We start from the raw sequence: 25,376 nt of genomic DNA on the forward strand, positions 1-25,376 counted from the left end.
GCAGGGAAAACTCAAGCGCAGTGGGTTCCAACCCGCTCGCCCCAACCATTATAAAGCCTGCCGCAACCAAGAAAATGCTGGCGCGTAAGCAACATCACGTGTGACGCCCGGTCATTTTTCCCACGTCCCGTCCCCGCCCCTTCCTGGCCGGCCGCTGAAGAAGCGCACGCGCACCTCCCCTTCCGTGCTCCTCGCTACCCACAATGCTCTGCAGCACCGAACTGTCGCAAAGACCGCGTTTCGGCAGCGAGTGAGCCGACTAGCTTTCCGTGTGGTGCGGCGGCAACGGCTGCGCGCGTCTCCCTCCTCCTCCTATCGCGGGGCCAGCGTCCCTGAGGGAGTCCAGCTACGCTTAAGTCTGGCCGGTGCCACCTGTCTCCGCAATGCCCCCCAAGAAACAGGCTCAGGCCGGGGGCAGCAAAAAGGCGGAGCAGAAAAAGAAGGAGAAGATTATCGAAGTGAGTACCCACCCCCTCCCCCACTCACGCCGCGAGTCCTCAGGAAAGCAGTCTCCCGGTTCCCGGCTCCCCGGCTCCTGTTCGCGTCTTCCGGGGCCACGTGCCCCTCCCTTTGGTTCTGTGTGCCTACAGCCCCTTCTACAGCCCCCTGATAACGCTCACTGTCTCTCATCGCTGTAGTGACGCCGCTGGCGCCCCCACACCCAGCCTTTGCTTCTCCGCCCACACGGCAACCTTCACCGGGTCACGTGCGAAACGACCCCTACCCCAGTGCCCACACAGGTTGTGTCCTTCGCTAGTCACCGAAATTGAAGACGTTTTTAGGCTTGTGTTTTAAAAACTACGCTGAACTGCCCCGGACCAGACTCTTTCTGGGAGGCCGACTCATTACGAGCCTTTGTGTTCCTTGTTTCTTTACCCGTCACCTAGGAATAGTGGTTACTTCTTTCAGGGCAACAAATTACTTTTTCGTGGCCTTCTCGATCCATCTCTAAACTGTTTAAAGTTACATAAAGAGAGGAGGTTTCTTTCATGTCGTAGCCCACCGTCTCGTACATGGCGCTTGTCACATAGATTCTGAGTTACATTAAATCCAATGACGTTTTAAGAGAGTTTAGGTCTCTTCCACTAGTTGTGTACAATGCGGTATCTGGATTTGATATATATTATACATATTCATTTAGTGCACTGAGCCTGTTGCCCTTTAATGGCAGAGGAACGCTGTTGACTTCTCAAATGTTTTATGTTTGTAGTCCAACGACTGGTATCAATGAGTTTCCTTAAGAGAGTGGACCGTATTTGAGATTCCATAAACGTATAGTGTAGTCCCCAACAAGATATTTCTTCCCTCAATTCCTATTATTAATCCTTCTCATAATTAAAATAAACAGTTCCTCGTGTACGTTTGAAGTAATTGGAAAAGTCATGACCGTTTTCGTGCATGAGGTATATCTGAATAATTAATGGAGAGCCTTTTGTGGAATAGTTAACTTTTTATTAGAACACGACCAAAATGCGTGTTGCGGGTTTTGAAATGAGATGTTTAATTATAAATGATTATTATTTTTAATATTTAGTATTTATAGCCTTGAAAAATAGCATTGAAAGCCCCCAGGGTTTCATATAAATCTAATCAGAACTTTGTCAAATTTCACAAAATTTTTAGTCTGCTGGTTGAGTTTAACATGCTTATTTAGAATTCTAGTAGCCTTGGCCAAATTCCAACACTGAAGCAGAACCTGTATTCTTATTGCCAGTTTGTGCTATTTAGAACTGTCATGAATAGCATAACCAGAGATTTGAAAACAGAATGACTGTCACCTTCACACCTGTGTCTGCTATACCTTTTTGAACAACTGGACTCCTGGCACTTGGGTAGATCTCTGGGGATGGAGATCTGATGGCATTTGGTGCTGTGTAAATAAACCAGGAGCATTTTAGGGATGACATTTTACCTGTTAACTTCATTTACTGAGGTTGTATTAACCTGTTAGACCATGATACCAAGTAAAACTCCCATATAGACATGAAATTAAATGTTACATGACAATTTAAGTATACTTTATGCATTATCAAGTTTTAAGTATATATGATTGTTTCTATTTTTAAATAACTTTATTTTTGTTTTAAGGAATTGTAAATGAAAGTTACTTATAGTATCCCATCAACTAAAAATGGTAGTTATATTATGGATTCATTCATCTTGTTACAAGGTTATTTTTAAAGTAAAGAGGACTTTAGTTTCATTAGTGAAGACTTCACCAAAGAAAATTGCAAAATAGCTGTATTCTTTAGCCAAAAGTATTCTAACAGAATGGTGAAATTAAGCCTTGTTTCCTCACATTTAACATATATGATGAGTGGGGGTTTTTTTGTTTTTTGTTTTAAATGGTAGTGTGCTGCATAGGTCTTTGCTACCACCAGAGAGGAACGACAATATTGTAAATTGTAGGTTAAGTTATATCATTTTTTGTGAAACTAGATTTATAGAGAATATTGTGTTATTCATCCTGGTTAGGAAACAGTATATTCCATTTTGTTAAATATCATAAGTGACTTTTTTTTTTTAAACTTACCTGAAGCCCTAGCAAGTCTCAGTGGCTCTTGCAAGGGGTTGAGGAGAGTTATAGCAGGCTTAGCTTCCACCTCCTCAATCAGATTTCATCCAGAGCAGCACTTTATCAATTTTTGTATCATTTGCACAATTTTAAATGCTAGAAAGGATTTTTATTACCAAAGCCTTTAAAAGTTAAGATGAAGTAAAATATATATTTTTAAGAATTCTACATGTTTAATTTTTTAAGTTTTATGTACAACTTCTAAAGGTTACTTTACATTTATAGTTATTACAAAATATTGACTGTATTCCCAGTGTTGTACAATACATCCTTGAGCCTATATACACCCAATAGTTTGTACCTCCCACTTCTCCACCTGTCTATTCCCCTCCTTCACTGGTATCTAGTAGTTTGTTTTGTGTTATATTCACTAGTTTGTTGTGTTTTTTAGAGTCCACGTATAAGTGTTTGTCTTTCTCTATCTGACTCACTTAATTTAGTATAATGCTCTCTAAGTCCACCCATGTTGCTGCAGATGGCAAAATTTCATTCTTTTTTATGGCTGAGTAGTATTCCTCTGTGTGTGTGTGTGTGTGTGTGTGTGTGTGTGTGTGTGTGTGTACACACCATATCTTCCTTATCCATTCATCTGTTGGTGGACACTTAGATTGCTTCCATATCTTGGCAATTGTAAACAACACTGCTATGAACATTGGGGTACATGCACCTTTTCAAATTGGTGGGGTTTTTTTGGGGGGGGGTGATATCTACCCGGGAGTGGAATTGTTGGGTCATATTGTAGTTCTGGTTTTCGTGATGTAAAATATATTCTGCAACAGACTTGAACGTAATTTGAACCTGGTTCATACTGGTTGTTTATCTCTATAACCATAATATTTGTGGAAAATAATATTGCTTTATAGTCTATATTTTGACCTGTAAAAGGCTAATACTTATTTAAGAGTCTGGTTAATTTTGGAAGGTTTTTATAGGACTATGACCCGAAATTCTAAGTTTACCAAAAATTGACACTTAAGTAGAACATACGCTTTTTAAGCAGTACTTTTGAAGAGATTTTAAAATAAGTGGTTGCACTACTTGCCTGTCCCATCTTCTGTACCTCTGTTGCTTCCACTGCCACCACAATAGGTACTCACTATAGAAGAACAACAGCAACACGTAGCTTTTGAGAACTCTAAGTAAAGGAAGTAAAAAGAGGCATGAGAGACAGCATAATTTAATGAAAGAAACACTGGCTTGGGGCAAGGTAGACCTGCATTTGAGTCCCATATTTCACATTAAAATTTCAAATTTCGGAGGCTTCCCTGGCGTGGCAGCGGTTAAGAATCCGCCTGCCAATGCAGGGGACACGGGTTCAAGCCCTGGTCCAGGAAGATCCCACATGCCACGGAGTAACTAAGCCCGTGTGCCACAACTACTGAGCCTGTGCTTTAGAGCCCGCGAGCCACAACTACTGAGCCTGAGTACCACAACTACTGAATGAAGCCCACGCGCCTAGAGCCCGTGCTCTGCAACAAGAGAAGCCACTGCAATGAGAAACCTGCGCACCACACCAAAGAGTAGCTCCTGCTCGCCACAACTAGAGAAAGTCCGTGCCCGGCAATAAAGACCCAACACAGCCATAAATAAATGAATGAATGAATAAATACATACATACTTCAAATTCTGTAGTTGTAGGTGTTGCATGACCTATCTGAACCTCAGTTTCTCATTAGCAAAATGGAGCTAATTCCTATATTACAGAGCAGTGGGTTAAATGAGATGACATATAAAGTACCTGACATATGGTATATGTTTAATTAATGGCAGTTGTTAATTTATTAATATAAAAAGCACTAGTTAGGGGAAATAGACTGAACTGTACTGTTTATGCAGTACTTACTTTCTATCACTTGACATAAATTCCTTATGGTGCCTTCATTTTTTTCTTTCCCTGTTTAAACTCCCCAAAATTTCATGAATTCAGTTGCATTTATAAGTATTTTCTTTCTGAAATGAGTATATCAAAAAGGGTTATGGTTCTGTTAAACATTCACACCGTTGTCTCAAATGGCATGCACTATTTGCTTTCTTTGGATAAAATTTAATAAACTGAAGTCAGCTTTGGGAAATGGAAGGTTTGTTAATGGAAAGGGAGGGATAATCTGGGTTTAGGGCAAGCAAATAAAGGATGTCCAGCTAAGCCCTTGTAGCAGCAAGGAAGTAGTAGTGGAGACCTATAGGGATAGGATCCAAGTATGTAAAGGATGGAGAAAGAGATGATTCTCATTGCCAGTGAAAAACTTCAGCTAAGGTCAACTGTTGATTACTTGAAACTATATTAACCGGCTTCAGAATATCCATTGCATGGGTAGACAACAAAAGTATACTGGAGTGCATTTGGGGAAAAAATTAATGAGGTAAAACAGTGCTGGTCTTTGTTTATACTAGTGTCCCAAAAGGAGGACTCCAGTTATCTTGGAATACTATTCATTATTTACCTGCACTCCTGCCCCCTTCCTTTATTCAGTCTATCTTATTTAAGGAGTGGAGGCTGTCCTGTAAAAGAAGCAGGATTACTGAAGAGTGGAAGGGGAGAAACTCAGTTTTAAGTGAAGTCTGGAGTTCACTGAGTGTTAAGGCTTTTGGAACCTCTGGGAGTCATCCTTTTCTTAGAATTACTGCCTGTTCTCTACACTCCTTTGTATTTAATTTCCCAAGTCTGAAACACACACTTTCCTTCCTTATCACTTAACCTTTGGGACCTTATTAATCTAATGAGGACCACTGTTTCCCTAGTTTTGTTTTAACCATGATTTGGGGTTGAGTATAACCTCCAGTCTTCCCATCTCATATCCCCAGACCCTATATCCAGGTTAATCTTTAGGTAAGGTCTGTCCTGAACTCAAGAAAAAGGAAAAGGAAGCCTTTTGGAAGTATTCCGAATTTCAAACTATCCTATTTTCAAGAGGTACTGTTAGTATCCCAGGTCCACAGTGTAATATTCAGAAAACTTTGTGTACCAACCGACCCAATAACCTAACTAGTTTCTCTGGGAAGTAGTTATTAATGGTGGAAAGAACAAGGACTCTGCTTGGGGTCAAATATACCTGGGCCAGACACAGTTCTCAGTGTTTTGGGGAAAGGAAGGAAAAGAAACAAGCCATCTACAAGTGATAAATTTACACAGCTCCTTTAATTCTCTCACTGAGATAAGTACCTTTTTGCAGTTGAGGAAACAGAAACAGGTTAAATAACTTGCCCAAGGTTATTAAGCCGGCAAGTGGCAGAGTCAGGATTCTGGCTCCAGAGTCCTTGATGTTAACCACTGTGTTCCACCTCTTTGTAGTAATCCTAAGAGGTTAAAGTGAGACCCACTTTACAAATAAGAAAACTGACAAGGTAATTTGCCCAGTTCTGTTTGGGATTAGAATTTGGCCAGTCTGACTCCAGAGTTTATACTCTTGAATCATTACATTGTACAGCCTGCCCCTTATTAGCAATGTTACTTCAAAACAATTGTTGAACATTTCTGAGTTTCAGTATCCACATTTACAGAATGAGATAATAGTATATCATATGATTGTTAAGAGGATTCAATAAAGTATATATTCAGGAGTTTATGTTTAGTGAATACTAGGTAAATAAGTGTCCCTTATCTCTGGAAAAAAATAACAGTTTCCAAGTTCTAACCTAATTAGAGACTTCCAAGGCACAACTCATTCATTCTCTTTAGACTGGTTAATTACGTGCTAAAGCAGTGTAATTAAACCTGAAAAACTTTTTCTCCTGAAATCTGGAGCTTATACACCTCTACCAGAAGCTGTTGTCATGAGTACTTTCTTCTCTAGCTGGCCACATCCCCTTAGAGGACTTTTTTCATTCCTAAGTCTTCATATATCAGTATCTACCTTGCTGTTTGGCCTTGTTTATTCAGTTTGCTTCTCCTCTGTAGTTACATGTGGGGCATGAGTTGAACCCAAGATACGCTGTTCTCTGATGAGACATATGTAGATGGTGTTGCACTTTTGAACCTCAGCATACAAAGATTGATAGTGGGTGGATGAGTTGGTTAACTGGCTTAGTAGAGCAGAGCAGTTGGGCCTGAGGGCCCACCTAGGAGTGTGCGATTGAGAAGCAAGTGGGTTTGCTCTGCAGAAGTCTGCAAAAGCTCAACAGTGGGAGGTACTAGGTAATGCAGAAGGCGAGTGACTGAAAACTGGGTGTTAAAAGTATAGAAGTAGCTGATAGCTCTTATCTATTCCCCTCGCAAGAAAGGGGGTGGAGGGGATAAATCAGGAGGCCTCTCTGCTTCTGTAACTAGGCACAAAGGATGTGGGGAGCATGGTTAAAATGTGATCCTGAAAAGGGCCACTAAGGAGTCTGTGTAGTAAACTAAGAGACACCTTCTCCCACCTGCTCACTTCTCCAGTTCTTTAGCCAGGGTTATTGTTCTCCTAGCTAGAAGATTCTTCTCCAGAGAAACAGAAAAGACAGGAAAAAAGGCTTCAGATACCAGTGTTTGGTAGTTTCCTGACAGCCTTTTCACCCGTTTACCTTAGAGTGAAGCTCACTCAGTCTAGCTTTTTGTGTTAGTTTCTTAGGGCTGCCATAACAAATTACCACAAACCAGGTGACTTGAAACAACAGAAATTTATTCTTTCACAGATGTGGAGGCTAGAAATCTGAAATCAGGTGCAGGCAGGGCAGTGCTCCCTCTGAAGACTCTAGGGAAGAATCTTTTCTTGCCTTTTCCTGGTTTCTGGTGGCTTCTGGCAGTGCTTGGCATTCCTTGGCTGGTAGCTGTATCACTCTAAGCTCTTTGCCTCATTCTTCACATTGCCTTCTCTCTATATATGTGTGTGACCTTTCCTCTTCTTATAGAGATACCAGTCATTGGATTTAGGGCCCACTGTAATCCAGTGTGACTTCATCTTAATTTATTACAGCTACAAAGACCTGTTTCCAAATAAAGTCACATTCTGAGGTCCGGGTAGACATGATTTGGGGGGAGGGACCCTATTCAACCTACTGTAGCCCCCAAACACACACACAGTTGTGCAATGCTTTCAAAATGTTTTTGTACTGTATACTTACTAAATATGAATAAGTAGTCAAAGACCAGCGTTAGTGCCTTGCACATAATGAGCATTCCATAAGTGATAGCTGCTGTTGTATTAATAACTTGCCCAAATTACTATTTAATAATATTCCAAATTTAGATTGTTGCTTTTTAGTTAGGAATACTTCAATTTTAATACTTTAATTTTAATTTTCCTTTTTAGCAACAACTAGTAGTGTATATACTTTAGTAGTTTGATTTCTATAAATTTAATTGTTTTGAGTGGATAGCTCTATTACCCAAAAAAAACAATCCAGAACTTAATGTATCTTCTTATGCAGTATTCCCTAAAATGTGTTCAGTAGTGCATAATCCCTCAGGATACTCTGAGAAAAATGCTTTCTGAGGTAAAATAAGATTTGGGATTGCTGCCTATTGTAGCCACTCTGGTAAAGGCTCTCACATATCTTGTGCTTGAGAATTAAAAACCCTGTTTAAAAAAAAAAAAAACCTGTTAAATAAGCATTTTCCTAAACTTATTTGACTGTTGAACTAATTATCCTAGTGTAACAACTCTGCACATCCTGTAATACTGATATTCTAAAAACACAATTGAGAAAAAGCATTATAGGCTAACAAGTTTATTGACGATAGTTATAAGTATGTATTGAATCCTAAAGAATCCTGGGTGATGTTTTGAGGTCATATGTTGCCTAGACTTATCATTGTAGTGTTTTACATGTCTGTGTATAGCATGAAGAAAGAATTTTCTTACCAATACGTAAATGAAAGAATGATTTTTAGACGTGACTGAAAAAATAGATAATTATAAGTTGCTAAGAAATCTCAATTTTTCTCATTTAGGACAAAACTTTTGGTCTAAAGAATAAGAAAGGAGCAAAGCAACAGAAGTTTATCAAGGCTGTCACTCATCAAGTTAAATTTGGTCAACAAAATCCACGTCAGGTAAATAACTTAAATTTCTTCATTTTCTTCATATGGATGTAGTACAGCATCGTTGCAGATAAAAATGTTTGATACTGTAATTGTGTTCAAAATGGAATCCTACTCTATGAAGGTTCCTGCATCTTGCCTTTGTTGCTCAGCAATACCTTTTAGATATTCCTCCAAACCATTTTGATATAGTTCAAATTTATTTTGATGGCTGCATACTATTCTGTGATGTGGATGTACAGTATCCATCCATTCCACTATAAGTAATCATTTTGTTTCCAGCTTTCTGACGTTACGAACAATTGTACAAGAAATATCCTTATACATATGTTTTTACATGCATTTGTGCTTTTATTTCTGTAGCATAAATTGTCTGGTGACACATTTCTAAATAAAGGGAAATGGATTTCTAGTTTTTAATAAATTTGCCTGATCATTCTCCATAGAGGTTGTAATACTTCAGATTTTCATTTGCAGTACGTGAGTTATAGGTACTAAAGCTCTTTTTAATGTTTTCCAATCTGATTATGTATAAAGTGATACCTCATTTTTACTTTCTTTCCCTTACTCCTAGTGAGTTTGAGTACCTTTTCATAAGCTTGTTGGCTATTTTGGTTTGTACTTCTCTGACTTGTCTATTCACATCCTTTGGTTATTTGTCTTTTTATTGTCAATTTATGAGAAACATCTTCTGTCTACATTATAGATAATTTGTGATGTTTCTGTTACATTTTGTTGTACAACAGTTTTTAGTTTTTGTATTGTCAGATATGTCTAGTTTTTCTTTTATATGGCTAAAAGGTCTCCCCTGCCACAAGATTATGTGTGTTTTTCCTCGATTTTTTTCTAATTATTTTATTTGCACAGTCTGTAATTTTATCATATAAATTTATTTTGTATGATACTAAGTTTATTTCTTTTCAAATGAATAGCCACTTATACCAGCATCGTTCATCTCACTGAATTGAAATACCCATATTGACATATATTAAAGTCTCATATATGTTCAGATCTATTTCTGGATTCTGTTTTCTTTTCTTTTCTGTTTATTGTCTTTCCCTAAACCAGTATCACATTGATTTTGATTATAGTGACCTAGTAACATATTCTGTTAGGTATTAAGGCAAGTCCTTCCCCCCCAAGATGTGACTCCTTTTCTGTTTTTCCTGGCTGTTTTTAGGTATTTATTTTTCCATATGAATTTTGAAATTATTTTATCATTTATCAGTTTTTATTATTTTATCATTCAAAAAAATTAGCTCCATTTTCTTCAAATCTCTGTATTCTCAATTCTTCATTTTATGTAGATCTTTCACTTTATTGAGTTTAGGATTTTATAGACATGGACTTCTATTTTAAAAAGTACTTTTTTCAACACTTTTTTTCAACATTTTTTTTTCTCTTACACAGTTTGACTCTAAAGCCAAAAGCTTGATCTTCCACACTGCTGACTTAATAGCTTGGTTTCATAAAAATGCATGCTCAGGCCTTGGAATCAGATCAACTTGAGTATGCATCCCCCTATCTTATTTGTTACATGATCTTAAATTATTTAGTGACACTGGTCTTTAATTTGTAGTGTAGTGTAAGGGCAGTTACCCTTGTAGGGTTTCTATGGTTTAACTAAAAGAGAAGATAATGTAAATCATCTGGCATACTATAAGAATTCATTTCAAACATGTTCCCCCTCCCCGTTTTTTCTTTTAGTGGGAAGTATATTGACTGGTATTCAAATTTTATAGACCTGAGAAAGCCTTAAAATGTGTTGTGGTTGTTAGGCTTGATAGTACATTTAGTAATATATTTTTGATAATTTCTTGGGTACCTGACCTTTTATCTGTGAACTTGAGGTATCTAACCACCATACTTAACATTGAGCAGCAGTCTTACTGTTGGAGCCAAGCAAGAGATGCCTCACCCTAAACCCTGTGATGCCGAGGATGACCCTACTCTGTGTCTCCTCCAGATGTACTTCTCCCCACACCAGCTCAGGGCCTGCAAAGGTCAGTTACCCCAAGTCCATCTTAGGGTATACTACACTGCCAATATGCCTGAAGTAGTCAAAGGGAGGATATGTGCTAGGAGTGTGGACAGAGCCTTGATCCATTCCATGTTCTCCACTGCACCTTCTTTCTCCCTGCACAAATGTGGTGAGATGAAACTCAGGGTGGGAAGAGGAGGAGCCAGGGGTTGACTTTCACTTTACTGCCATGCTCCAGTGTGGAACTCCATGGAACCTAAGTGTTTTAAATTTGAAACTGTCCTTCCAGGTCACAATGTATGTTTGTCAAGTAGGGGTACAAACCATACTTGGTACAAACCATACTTTATTTAACATTAGTTTGATTTCTAATTTATAAATATTTACAAAAATGATTTGTAGGCATCCACTGAACTCTTGCTTGGGGCTCCACAAATGTCTGAGATGGGGCTAATGAGCAAAGAATAATACTTTTTATTAAAAATAAAGTGACTTAAATTTTTCTTTTTAGAAAACTTTTCCCATTTTTCTGTTTAAACACATCCGACCCACATGGTCAAAGTCAGGATTTAGAATGTCTTTAACCCTATTATAGTATTTGGCCTAAAATTTCCTCTTCCTTTAATACATCTTTGTCCTGGATTTCTGTTTCTTTGACGTTTCTTTGTTCCTTTAACGGGCTTTTTAGGTTCTCTTGGCTTGTTTAATATTGGTATTCTTCAGGGAACTGTTCTTTGTTCTTACCACTTTTTTATGCTGTCCTTGTGTAATCTCATACACACCCAAAGTTTACTTATTTGTTAGCAGCTGTTTCTAAAATCTTTATCTCAAAGCAGATGTTCTCTCCGGGAATCAAGATCCATGTCCAGCTGCCTTCTAAATAGCTCTACCTAGATACCCTATAAGCATCTCATACTCATTATGTCTAAAACTGAGCTCATCCCCACCTCCTCCCCTGAAACCTGTTCCTCCTATATTCCCTGTCTTGTTTAACAGCACTAACCATGCAAATGATAATCCTAGACTCCTCCTTCTCCCTTATACTTCATGTCCAGTCACTTAGTCCTAACAGTTCTACCTCCTTAAGAGCTCTCCTTCCCCTTTCCTCCATCCTTGCTACTAATGCCTATTTAAATTAAAGCTCTTGTGCTTTCTTCTTACAGCAATTTCATTAGCTTCCTAATTTTCATTGCCTTCATTCTTGGGCTCCTTCTAGTCCACCCTTCACAAAGTTGTGATCTTTATAAAACACAAGCTGATTGTATCACTGGCTTACTTTAAACTCTTGAGTCTTATCCTATCACCTGTTGATACAGTCCAAATTTCTCATTGATGTCTCTCATACCTTTTTCATATCTTTGCATTGACTGCCACTCTCTGCGTTTCTTGCCCATCAAAAGAATTCATCCATAAAGTATTAGCTCAGTCTAATTTTCTTAGGCATATTGGCATTCTTTGTTCCCAGAGCACCATGTATTATATTATAGTTGTTGACATGTCTGTCTTCCCACTAGATTCCGAGCTTCTTTAAATAAGCATCTTTGTCTTTTCATCTTTATATTCCCTGTCATCTAACATAGGACCTGACATATAAATGTTTGGATGAATCCTCTAATCATATTAGGTATGTAAATTGTGTGCCTGGAATTATGTCATATGTCATGTTTGTTTTGTTTTGTTTGCTCTCCCCCATTGACCTAGCCCAGTGTTTTTCCACAAGGGTACTTACAGGTATTTGGGTTGGTACAATTCTTTATTGTGTGGGACTGTGCATTTCAGGATGTCTGTATCTCTAATCTTCAAAATGCACCTACTTGTTTCTGGGTTGTTGTCACCAAAGAAATTCCCAGGTGAGAACCATTTGCTAAAAATGCTGGGCATGTAGCATATGCTTAATAAATACTATTGCTATAAGCTTTTGAATATGCTTTTAACTTGGCATGGTACCATTTATAGGTTTTTTTTTAATAAAAGTCAGCTGCTACAAAATTTAGCAATTTCATTTAATAGTTTAACCACACCATTTAATATATACTGGAAGGCCATTGTAACACTGATATTAAGAAGTAAGAACTATATACATGTAATATGCAGTTGTCTTTATGTCAGTGATATTGTATATTACTATACAGTAAAAACAATTCATTATATCAAATCAAATTTACATTTTATACCTGGAAATATTATAGGTAGCACAAAGTGAAGCTGAAAAGAAGTTGAAGAAAGATGACAAGAAGAAAGAATTGCAAGAGCTAAATGAGTTGTTCAAACCTGTAGTTGCTGCTCAAAAAATAAGTAAAGGTAAACTTTAAATTTCAGAAACGTTATTTTTATCAAATGTAATTCATATTTTAACACTCTTAATATGTTTTCTTCAGATTATAAGCCAGTTGTGTATGCTATGAAAATAATACTCCCTTTGTCAAAATTAACTTTGTCAATGACTTTCTTACGGTTCCTTTATACATGTGCATAGCTATGTTGTACAACTGTTACATCCAGCCATTAGCCCCTCACTTAAAGGAAAATTAAGGATTTGGGGTAGTCTACTAGTTGATTTATAATATCCAGTCTTTGGTAGTGGGCAAGGCAAACCTATGGTTGTAAAAACTGTAAATCCCGAACTGTTGGCAGTGTACCTGCATTTATATTTCTCTTTTGCCTCCTGCCTCATTGACTCCAACTAGACAAGTGATGATAGAATAACCTGTGTGTTTGCTTGGTTTCCCACCCCTGCTGTCTTTCTTTTTGGTAAGAAAAAAGGAAACAAAAATAGATATAAAATGCTATAGAAAGAACTTAAAAGAAATGTCTTACTGTTCACTTACATATGGCATTTCCTCTCGCACCAGTAATAGAAAATAACAAGTTAACCAAAAGTAATTATATCTCAGATAGAAGCTCTACTTTGTGATCTGGCAGATTATAGTACAAATACCATATGCTATTTGACATAGGTGCGGATCCCAAATCCGTGGTATGTGCATTCTTCAAGCAAGGACAGTGTACTAAAGGAGATAAGTGTAAGTTCTCTCATGACTTGACTCTGGAGAGAAAATGTGAAAAGCGAAGTGTTTACATTGATGCAAGAGATGAAGAGCTTGAAAAAGGTATTTTTTTTTTAAAGATATTCTCTTAAAAGTAAATGTATATTACTTTTGGTTTGTTGTCACTAAGATATTTAATAGCTTGAAGACTATTTCAGTCTTAATATGACTCTTCGTCCTAAAGAATAGTTGTTTGTGTTTTTTTTTCATAAAATTTGAATTTACCATATTATGCCCTTTGATTAAGTAAATGAAGATGTTTAAAAACCAGTGGATTATTTTGTATTTGTCTCTTACCCTTTCTTCCAGTACTACTTTCTCATTTGCCTAAAGTACTTAGATTTTAGTGGATAATCTCACAACAGTGTTATTCCTACCTTTAGTGTTTTAAAGGAAATGTGTTTGGTCGTGAGTCTTAAAATAGAGCTTTCCTGTGTAAGGATATATGCAATGTGTTTTGGGGACAGTAGATAAAATTACAGTATTTAGTCTCCATGTCTCTTTTTATTTAGATACTATGGATAATTGGGATGAGAAAAAACTGGAAGAAGTAGTGAACAAGAAGCACGGTGAGGCGGAAAAGAAAAAACCAAAAACTCAAATAGTATGTCCTTTTCTTGAATTGAGTTGCTGTGGTGTTAATCATTAGGGAGAATTAAGTGGCAAGGTATTTGCTGCTGTTTTCTCCTGGATTATTCTTTAAGTTATTGCCTCTTTTCATAAAGATTAGGTGAACCAAGCTTTGTTTTTGGAATTTGCAGGTGTAAGTTATACAAAATTTGTTTCTTGTTTAAAAGTGACTTGAAAACCATGTGACTGAAGTCCTTCAGATGCCGTTTTCTGAGGTGGTTTTACTTTCTCAAACATGTAGAATTCTTTATTTTTTTGTGCAAAATGAATGGAGGTAGAACTATTAAATTAACCCGCTTAATTCATAACATATTATTCTGTTTTAATGGTAGGGAGACATTAATCACAAGGGTGAGAATATTGTTGCATATGAATTGCAAAATGAATTTTTGGTAGATAATGGTTCTGGTATTCTAGGAAATGTACTTTTAAAAATTGGTGCCTAGGGCTTCCCTGGTGGCGCAGTGGTTGAGAATCCGCCTGCCGATGCAGGGGACACGGGTTCGTGCCCCGGTCTGGGAAGATCCCACATGCCGCGGAGCGGCTGGGCCCGTGAGCCATGGCCGCTGAGCCTGCGCGTCCGGAGCCTGTGCTCCGCAAGGGAGAGGCCACAACAGTGAGGCCCGCATACCACAAAAAAAAAAAAAAAAAAAAAAAAAATTGGTGCCTTTTTATTTCTCAGACCCTACATTCATGTCCACATATTTATTCTGTAGTATAGTTACCATGCAAAACCTTGCTGTGTTAGAAAAATTCTAAATATTGTTTTTACCTACTTCTGTTGTAGTTTTTCAGGAAAAAAATGATGCTTATTAGTTAATTTTTCCTTCTTGTTTGTAAAGCATGTTACCTCAGGCTTCAGTACAGTTGCATCTTGCACCCATTCATGTTTTACAGGGTCACTGTCCTTTGTGTTTATTTTGTGCTTTGCTCCTTTCTAGATGTAAGAAATTGCCTATAATTTCAGGTAATTCAAATAGTGTTAGTATCTTTACTGCATGTGCTTAGTTTTTAGGAAAGATCAAATCAAAACAAAGTTATTGGTTTTATTTTTTTGTAACCATTTTTATTTTCTCATATTTGAAAAACAGACTTTTGGATTACATTTACAAAGCCTAAATGGCAGCAAATCCTTTTTGTATGATTCAATTTAGAGCAATGTCAAAAATAGAAATTTTATACAGATCCTCTCTAAATGGAATTTACCATTGTATTAAGTATTTTAAGATTAATTTATATTTACATTTCTGCACGCAAGGTGCTCTGTACATAAGTGGTTCGCCTAAAAAAGATGTGAATTGAGTGTACTTGTTCCATATACCTAAGCATTTACCTTGGAAATGGACCACACTGAGCCACTGCTTGTGAATAATATTGTCTCTATAGGTGTGCAAGCATTTCCTTGAAGCTATTGAAAACAACAAATATGGCTGGTTTTGGGTATGCCCTGGAGGGGGTGATATTTGCATGTATCGTCATGCACTTCCTCCTGGGTTCGTCTTGAAAAAAGATAAAAAGAAAGAAGAGAAAGAAGATGAAATTTCATTAGAAGATCTAATTGAAAGAGAGGTAACTAGTATCTTTTTCCTACCGTAAAACACTACAGCAGTATTTATTGTGAAATTCTAACATTTACCACTTGGGGGCAATAGCATGTTGTTATGAAAGGGAAAGAAATATGAATTTTTCTCGAATCTGCCTTACTTTTTATTTGATTATTCTTGTATGTCTAAAATGTAAGCCTAGCCATAATCATTAGCCAAGCATGACATTAATTTTAGGATTATGAAATAATTTTTTAAGTACGAGCTGCTGGCTTATCAAATAAACTATTTCCATAAGATTGATATACTGGTATATCAGTTTGTGAAAATGCTTAGTCAGTATTCAGAGTGTTTGAACTTGACGTTTTAGATATTTTCCTTGGTGTCTTTATTTTTTTGCCATTTTACTAATTATTTAGTAGTTTTTAACGTGTGGAAGCAGACAACTCCACTGCAGTTTTTCAACTATATGTTTTATCATCATTCCTGGACTCAAAGCCTCTTCAGCTGCTCATCTCTGGCTCAGCACAAGAGTTTATTCTTGAGCTAGCAGATAGGGTTACTGAGTTAGCAGATAAGCCTCCTGGCCTTGACATGAAAAATGTTGAGATTATTGGAAATACTAGATTTAGGGTTGTATGCTTCAAACTGTATCCATTTTGCCTTGTCTTGGGTAATCTAAATGTGTACATGTTTAATGTTGAGATTATATACATTTGTTCTTAAAAGGACGTACTGTTTGGTGTCTCACATAGGCAGTATACTGTGATAGAAAATGTAGACTTTGGAGTCAGATATATTTGAGATTACTATTTGTATCCTAGTTCTGCCACATATTAGCTAATAACCTTTGGTAAATTTTCCGTCACCCTCTGTTTGCTTATTTGTGGAGATGGATGTGTTAGCATATGTGTATGAAGTATTTAACATTGAATACCTGGCAGATGTTCAGCAAGTATTATTTTTCTGTATATTTATTACTTGATTATTGGCCCTGAGGAAAGCAGATGGTGCCTTTTGCTTAGTTTTTTTTCTCATCTCTTGAGGATCACAAATGAAACTTGGATATTGTCATGGTGCTTTTCGTATTTATTGTTTTCAGCAATTGACTTATTTTAAAACTATTTCTCATGACAAGTTTTACTCATCTTCAATTTTGAAAAGATATCTAGCTCAGGATAATATGTTTTATAATGTTTAGAAATGTTTGTATCTCTGGACATGCATTTTGCTCCTTGCCATGTAAAGTGAAAATAAATCAGTTTATTCTAAATATAATGTCTTCGTAACAGTCATAGGCAAGGGCTTAATTGAAGAGAGAACTGTTAGATCATAGTATCATAGATGACTTTAGGGGGAGAAAATTAACTTTTTTATCTTTGCAGCGTTCTGCCCTAGGTCCAAATGTTACCAAAATCACTCTAGAATCTTTTCTTGCATGGAAGAAAAGAAAAAGACAAGAAAAGATTGATAAACTTGAGCAAGATATAGAAAGAAGGAAAGCAGACTTCAAAGCAGGGAAAGCATTAGTGGTATGTCCCAAACTCACCGAAATAGATTCTCTATTCTTTCTTTCATTTTATAATTTCTGTATTATGCAAGATTTTATTCGTATTTAATTATGTGTATGTCTAAAATCAGTGGCCAAGAAATGTTTGAATTTTGTCCTGAGTTCATATATGTGTGTATTTGAATAGATCAGTGGTCGTGAGGTGTTTGAATTTCGTCCTGAACTGGTTGATGATGATGATGAGGAAGCAGATGATACCCGTTATACCCAGGGAACAGGTGGTGATGAGGTAAGAGGAAACTGTGTCACCTCATCTTCTCATGTTGAGTGAGAGAAACAGTAGAGAGTGACAGTAGAACAGTATAGTTAAGAGTACCAACTTTGGGGCCTTGGTTCAAGTCCTGACTCTAACCTGGGAAATTAGTACACGCTAGGCCTCCACCCCCATCTGTAATACGGACATAATGATAATCCCTACATCACAGAGTACTTGTGAGAATTAAATGAGTTTATAAGTTTATGTTTATTTACAGTTCTCTATAGAACTTAGGGCAGTGCCTAATATATAGTTAAATGCTTATGTGTATTAGCTGTAAAATATGTTTTATTCTCCCTCTAAAAGAAAAAAGGGAAAAAAAGTTTTCGTTTAATATTTTATACTAAAAAAAAAATCATGAGACAGACGCTAAAAAGTACAGAGAAGGTAGCAGGAGACAGCAGCAGAATTATTTGGTGATACAGAGACTTAGTATTAGCAAATAGCTTTGCGTTTTTCATATGGTTATCATAAAATTCTGACTTCTGCCTCTGAGTTGAAAGATGGAAATATACTCTATATGTAAAAATATGTCAGAGGAAGAAGCTTCAAGTATGGCATTGCTATTCTTTTTTCAAGAAGTTTAGAAAAAGAAGTGAATTTTGGCAATAGTCATTTGTTTTCATTTGGCATTATTAATACTTTTATTTCATTAAGATAAATGTCAGAGGTAAAGGGCAAGTAATTTATGAAAACTATTCTTATTAGTAACACTTTCTTTTCTATGTGTTTTTAAAGGTTGATGATTCAGTGAGCATAAATGACATAGATTTAAGCCTGTACATCCCAAGAGATGTAGATGAGACAGGTATTACTGTAGCCAGTCTTGAAAGATTCAGCACATATACTTCAGAAAAAGATGGTAAGTATGCTGACTTTTGTGTAATTCTAAGAATTCAGAAACTGTATAAAGGGGGTTAGGCCAGGCTTGGCAAACTTAGATGCCTGCAGGTATCAGACTGGTAACATATAAACATGTGATTTGGCCGTATATAAAAGTAGTAGTGGAGGCTGTGGACATGGGTGGCTGGTTGGATATTGAAGCCATTAACAAACTAGAAGGGGACAAAATGAGTTTGGAGATGTAGCTAATGAGTTCAGTTCAGGACCTCATGAGTATGAGATATTTTGGTTATCAAAAGTGGCGTTGGGCTTCCCTGGTAGCGCAGTGGTTGAGTCCGCCTGCCAATGTGGTATACATGGGTTCGTGCCCTGGTCCGGGAAGATCCCATATGCCGCAGAGTGGCTTGGCCTGTGAACCATGGCCACTGAGCCTGTGTGTCCGGAGCCTGTGCTCCACAATGGGAGAGGCCACAACAGTGAGAGGCCCGTGTACCGCAAAAAGAAAAAAAAAAAAGTGGCATTGTCTAGGATACTTTGTAGACATTACCAGGAGGAAAAGGTTTGAAAGTCATCTACATTGGTAGCTGAAAGTGAATGAACACACCCAGGCACAATACGTATAATGAAAACATTCTAGAACAGACTGCAGAAAACATCAATGTTTTAGAGTAGTCAAAAGAGAAAAAGCTTGGGAAAGACACTGAGAAGGACAGAGAAAAATTAAGAAGAATTTCAGGAAGATTAAGTAAGATGAGAATTAGAAATAATTCCTTAATTGTGATTAGGGAAGGAGTTATAGGAATAGGGTACACAGTTTTCATTGGGACTGCAATGGTATGAGGAATGAGGAGAAAAAAATGGCTACAGATCACTCACTCTTAAGAACTTTGAGAGGGAGACATGGTCATGAGAAGGGCCTTTTAGGATATGGGAAATCTAAATATATATGTTGGCCAGAGAAAAAGGATCTGGGAAAGAATGAAAAATTAAAAATGAAACAGTATTAGGTATAGAAGCAAGATCTGGAAGTATAAATAATGAGTTCAGTTAAGAGTGAGAATGGAAGACATGCTGGCTAGGTGTATTTGGAAGTAAGGATTGCTGATACAATTTATATTTAATTGTGCCTTGAGTGAGGATTTGAAGAACATAAAAGTTCGGCATGGTTGCTGTGAGAGAAAAAGGTAGACTACTGATCAAGGCAGAAGTTGAGGGGAAAAAAGCTAAACCTTGGGGCTTCCCTGGTGGTGCAGTCATTGAGAATCTGCCTGCCAGTGCAGGGGACACGGGTTCGAGTCCTGGTCTGGGAAGATCCCACATGCCAGGGAGCAACTGGGCCCGTGAGCCACAGCTATTGAGCCTGTGCGTCTGGAGCCTGTGCTCTGCAGCAAGAGAGGCCGTGACAGTGAGAGGCCCGCGCACCGCGATGAAGAGTGGCCTCTGCTCGCTGCAACTAGAGAAAGCCCTCGCACAGAAACAAAGACCCAACACAGCCATAAATAAATAAATAAATTTATTTTTTAAAAAAAGCTAAACCTTGTTTTTACAATAAAGGAATAAAAGTTATAACTTGAAAAACTGGCCTGTTCTCCTGAGATTTGCATATGCTGTTGGACTATTGTCTTAATGCCAATCTGCAGGCTGATTTGCTCCTTTGAGAAGTAGAGCTTTGGTGACAATAGGCACAATTGCAAGTACCTCAGAGGTTATAATTCCTAAGAATTTGTCATCAGAGATGTTTGAAATAACTTTAAATTAGGCTATTAAAAATTCTGTGTGTTCAATATTGATGTCATTGAACAAGAAAAGGCAGCATTTTGTTTTCTCAGTCATATAATTATAGCCTGAAAGGAAAAGTAGCTCCATAGCCCCAGGGGTTTTTTTCTTTTCCCACAGTTTGGTGACAAGATGAAATATTTCTTCATTCACACTCATTTATAACATTACAACTAGTGTGACTTAACTATTTGTAAAACCAAAAGCTAAGTAGCTGCTTATATCATAAATGGTTTGTTTTAAATTCCATAATCATTTATTCAAACAAAATATGTGGAAGTTGACAGTTTACAAACCTAATTGTTGGGTCATGTAGAGAACACAAGGTTGTTTAAGATAAATCTTGCCCTCAAATGTATGAATCGTTAAGCAGTCAGATGTCTACAGTGAAAGATATTTTATAGTAGGTATAGATAATTGATACAAATAAGCTCAGAAAAAGAGCAGTTCTTGTTGGAGTAATCTTAGGGAAGGCTTTGATGGAAAAAGGAAAAGAAGTATATCAGTCTGTGACTGTCTTGCTAATGGACTAGTATTTTCTTTTTCTAGGCCTTACTGATTTCAATTTTTATTTTTAGAAAACAAATTAAGTGAAGCTTCTGGAGGTAGGGCTGAAAATGGTGAAAGAAGTGATTTGGAAGAGGACAACGAAGGGGAGGGACAGGAAAATGGAGTCATCGATGCTGTTCCTGTTGATGAAAATCTTTTTACTGGGGAAGATTTGGATGAACTAGAAGAAGAATTAAACACACTTGATTTAGAAGAATGACACCAAAGAAGTCAATGAAAAAATTAAGCCAGCTCAGCATGAGTTGAAATTGACTACATTAATTTTTTTCCACCTAGAATTCTTCAACAGGATGTTTGTTTCCCATGCTGATTCTGGAGGGCTTACTCTCCAAAAAAGGGATATTCTCCCTACATCTTGTCTTCTGACTTTGGCTACATCTCATAGTAAGTTCAGAGTAGTTCATGATAAATTAAAAGTATAATGGTCATTGCAGAAAATGATTGATTGTTGTAACTGTCCACTCAAGTAGGAAGTGTAACTGCTTTTCCAGCTTTTGATTTTCACTGGGCATGCGTTATTACAAGGACAACATAAATTTAAATTACCCTTCATTTAATGCAGTTTTTAATGAGTGATTTTTTTTTCCTTTGTATTTATATGTTTAAAAGACTGCCTGAGATATGGGCCTGTACTTCATAAAGGAAACTGCATATGCAGATTCAGTATTGTATATCTTTGGACAATTAGATGGACATTTAAAAAACTTCATTAATCTGCCAGGATCAGCTGCAGTGCCCTGTGTTAAACTGTTTTAAACTATTCCTTTTTTTTTTTTTTTTTTTTTGCCAATGAAGTTGTAAATAAAAACCGTGATACATTAAAATCCAAGTATGGGCCTTTTTTTTTTTTTTAAGGTTTTTCTATGAAAGTTTTCTTAACATTTCTAGCTTGAGAATTTTAACTAAATATCTGTTAGAGTTAACTATCACAGAAGACACAGACACTTAAAGGGGTCTCTTAATATTGATTATAGGACCGTGTAGAGTGCTGATAGCCCTACTATGAGCTTAGTAACACCAATACTTAGCCTCAGAAAGAGACCATAGGTGATTGTTATATGAAAGGGTAATTACTGAATTGAGGATCATCAACCTAATTAAGTATCACCTACAGTTGAACCAAATACTACTAAAGTATCATTGTGGAGATCTATGGTGTTACAATAGTACCTGATAAAGTTTTGATTATTCTGTTTGAGAGAGTGTAAACAAATCCACAAGAAAACTGGGCTGGGGGCCTTTGACATTGAGATCCCCTGAAAAATTAGGGTGATACATTTAAAATGGACATAATTTGCCAGTAACATATTTAATACTAGTTATACCTTTTATCATTTTTATATAAGTATATTTTCAAATATAAATACAGTGCTTCTTTTGTTATTTGCAAATATAAATGGATTTTAAGAAAATAGCACTAAAAGGTCAGGTGACCTGAGACCTAATTAATTTCTGCCTCAGATAAATTATATGATTTTTAAATCTCTGAACCTTAGTTTCTAAATCTGCATAGAGAAGTTAAAGTGCTTCTGAATTGTAAAACCTAAGAAAACATGACTGTAAATCTTGTCAAATGATAACATCAAAGTTGGTAAAGAAATTGAGTTCCTGGCTGTTCAGTACTATACCATAATTGACCATTTAAAAAATGTAGAATATCATGAGCCAAGTTTCCCATCTACAGTGGAAGTATACTTAAATACTTCCTACAAAAGATTTGTTTCATTCTTTTTATTAAAAAGTTTTAAACGTTACTTACGCTTTATTTAATAATGAAACATTTTCAGTTTAAAGTATTACTACCTTACAGTAAGCATGTGATTTTGAAAACCAAATTGTCTTTAATCAGTGAGTTAAAAGGAAAATGCTACATTGTGGAAGTAATTTTTAAAACCCACAATTTAAATTTTGGACAGCCTTTATCTAGCCTGTAAGTGTCTTTCATTAGAAAAAACAATGTATGCTCAGAATACCAAAAAGCATTTAAATCTGAAAAAATCAAAATGCAAAATTAAATTTGCTTCTAAAGTAACGTATACAGGCATACCTCAGAGATATTGAGGGTTTGATTCAGACCACCAGAGTACAGCAAAGTATTTCAATAAAGCAAGTACACGAATTTTTTTGATTTCCTGGTGCGTATAAAAGTTATATTTACACTATACTGAAGTCTATTAAGTGTGTAATAGCATTATGTCCAAAAAACAATGTACATTCCCTAATTTAAAGCTATAGCTAAAAAATGCTAACTATCATCTCAGCCTTCAGGACATCACTGCATTAATATCAAAGATCAAATATCACTAAAACAAATATTATAATGAAAAGTTTGCAATGTTGTAAGAATTACCAAAGTGTGACACAGAGACAAAGTCAGCAAATGCTGTTGGAAAACGGCACCGATAGACTTGCTCAGCGAAGTACAATAAAATGTGGATATCACAGTTTTAACAAAGATCTGTGGCATCCCTGCATCAAGCAAGTATATCAACGCCATTTTTCCAACAGTTATTTTTAAATTAATGCTGTTTTTTAATGTTTTTTTAGATGTAATACTATTGCATACTTAATAGACTATAGTATAAACTTCTATATGTACTGGGAAGCCAGAAAATTTGTGTGACTCACTTTATTGCAATATGCACTTTACTGTGGTGGTCTGGAACTGAACCTGCAATATCTCCGAGGTATGCCTAATATTGTTTACTGTGCAGTTATCTTGTCTTAGTACAATAAATCTGAAATTGGCTCTTGTTTTCCAAACTCATTTACACATAACTTTAAATAGTTTTTTCTTACACATTGCTCTTTTATATAATTTCCATTGTAAACATAGTAGGTCTCTGTAATCTAATTTTAATTATGTGATGACTTAGCTTCATTTTTAAAGATTTGTGATTTAGAAATTTAGAAACTTACAATGTAAACCTTCTACAGGAGGAGAACTATGGCTTTGCACCTATTTCCATATAATTTGTAAATGAGACCATTTTCCAAAACATAAGAACTTTTTATTTTCTCGTTAACATCTAGGAGATACATTACCCCTACACTCTTTTATCCTGTACTCAAGAACAGTTAAAACCTATAATGATCCCTTGTTTGCCAAAATATTTCTAATGCAAAATAATTAAATTATGAATTTTAATTTATTTTTACACAAACGATTCCATAATACTGTAGGCCCACCATGGATGGACTGATACCAAATTGTGTAATTGTTGTACCATATATTTTTAATATTTGAATTAGTCCATTCTGATCATTGATTTAGAATGTGATAAAAATGAAGCTGCAGGATCACACATTTAGGTATAGCAGATCATTAAAAAAGCATTGCATCCATCCTCAGGTTTTAACACACAAAATACACAGAGGGAGTTTGTGACAGAAGTTAATACAGATAATTAATAGTATTATTGAATGAGTTCCATTCGTATTCTGGGTATTGAACTTCGTATAAAGAACTTTCAGGATCACAAGCTGCAGGCTACTCCTCACTCTATATATTAAGTTCAGGTCTGTGATTCTGATACATATACTATTATATTAAAGCTTCCAGGTATTAAAACACTGTGTTCATACCGTATGAACTCATATACATGTTGCAATGAATGTATCACAAGGAATACTGTATGAGAGGTAGGTGGACTACCAAAGTCTTGTGTTTTGGGTTTTTGTCTTTTTTCTGGTGCATATCCCATTGGTAATAGCAGTGTTTTCTTAATAAAGATAATACCTTGTTTCTCAATAAAAACTACAAAGACAGAAATTAGTAGAAGCCCACAGCATTTTAACTTTAAACTAGAATTTAGCAACATCCACAAAATTTCATGACATCTTCAGAAATAAACCTGAATGGCGTTAGTACAAAATGTATTTCCAAATACTCCCCTCCCCACCCATTTTAATGTTGTATGTTTACCCTTTCACTGTTCATTGCTTTCTGTTTATAGGCAAAGAAGAAAGAATTAGCTTTTATTCATTCAATTAACAGGTATTTCTGTTATTATTATTCTCTCTCAAACTGTCAAGTGTTTTTTTTCTCCAGCCTTAAGTAGTTTCCTAACATGCATGGGCTAGTCAGTAGTACTCAGTTGAAGACACAAGAGGGACCCTTTGTGTGTCTCCAGAGTTCTCTTTGTGTGTGGCTCTCATCCCTGGCACTTTGCCTTGCAAATTCTAGCTGCCTTAGCTTCCCTAGACTCCATCTCCTCCTGGGTTTCCCCTTCCTATCCTTTGGCTAGAAATTACAAGCAGTAAGCTGGGAAAAATCATGGGGGTCACTTTTGTTTCCCATCTCTTAGGAATCATTGCCTATTGTCTGATATTTATATCTTGAAAACAATTGTTTATATATTACATCTAATTTTTTAATTGTTTCAAGCGGGAGGTAAATCTGATTAATTGCATCATCTTGGCCAGAAGTGGAAGTAAAATCTGAATTTAGATTTTTACCACTTTTTGATACAGGAAATATTTAAATGAAACCTGATTAATTTTCTCTACAAAATCTGCTAAGAATGTGGTGTTCACAAAGTACCAAACTCCTAGTTAATTCTTCACCAAATTTCCTGTGTTTACCTGGGTAACTTATGTTTTTAGTCAGTACTACTCAGAAAAATTAA

At 36.4% G+C, this 25,376-nt stretch overlaps 1 protein-coding gene across 1 annotated transcript; it reads left to right on the forward strand.

Moving 5' to 3' along the window:
- Positions 1 to 200: 200 nt before the first annotated feature.
- On the forward strand, positions 201 to 23,497 carry ZC3H15 (zinc finger CCCH-type containing 15). The gene is made up of 10 exons (XM_059055236.2): positions 201 to 458; positions 8,442 to 8,543; positions 12,702 to 12,813; positions 13,470 to 13,622; positions 14,072 to 14,163; positions 15,576 to 15,758; positions 17,119 to 17,265; positions 17,431 to 17,532; positions 18,298 to 18,421; positions 20,757 to 23,497. The coding sequence occupies exons 1-10, from the start codon at positions 384 to 386 to the stop codon at positions 20,945 to 20,947; spliced, it is 1,281 nt and encodes a 426-aa protein (XP_058911219.1). The 5' UTR covers positions 201 to 383; the 3' UTR covers positions 20,948 to 23,497.
- Positions 23,498 to 25,376: the final 1,879 nt, after the last annotated feature.

This window comes from Kogia breviceps, chromosome 2 (genome assembly GCF_026419965.1).
Source record: "Kogia breviceps isolate mKogBre1 chromosome 2, mKogBre1 haplotype 1, whole genome shotgun sequence".
Classification (NCBI taxonomy): Eukaryota; Metazoa; Chordata; class Mammalia; order Artiodactyla; family Physeteridae; genus Kogia; species Kogia breviceps.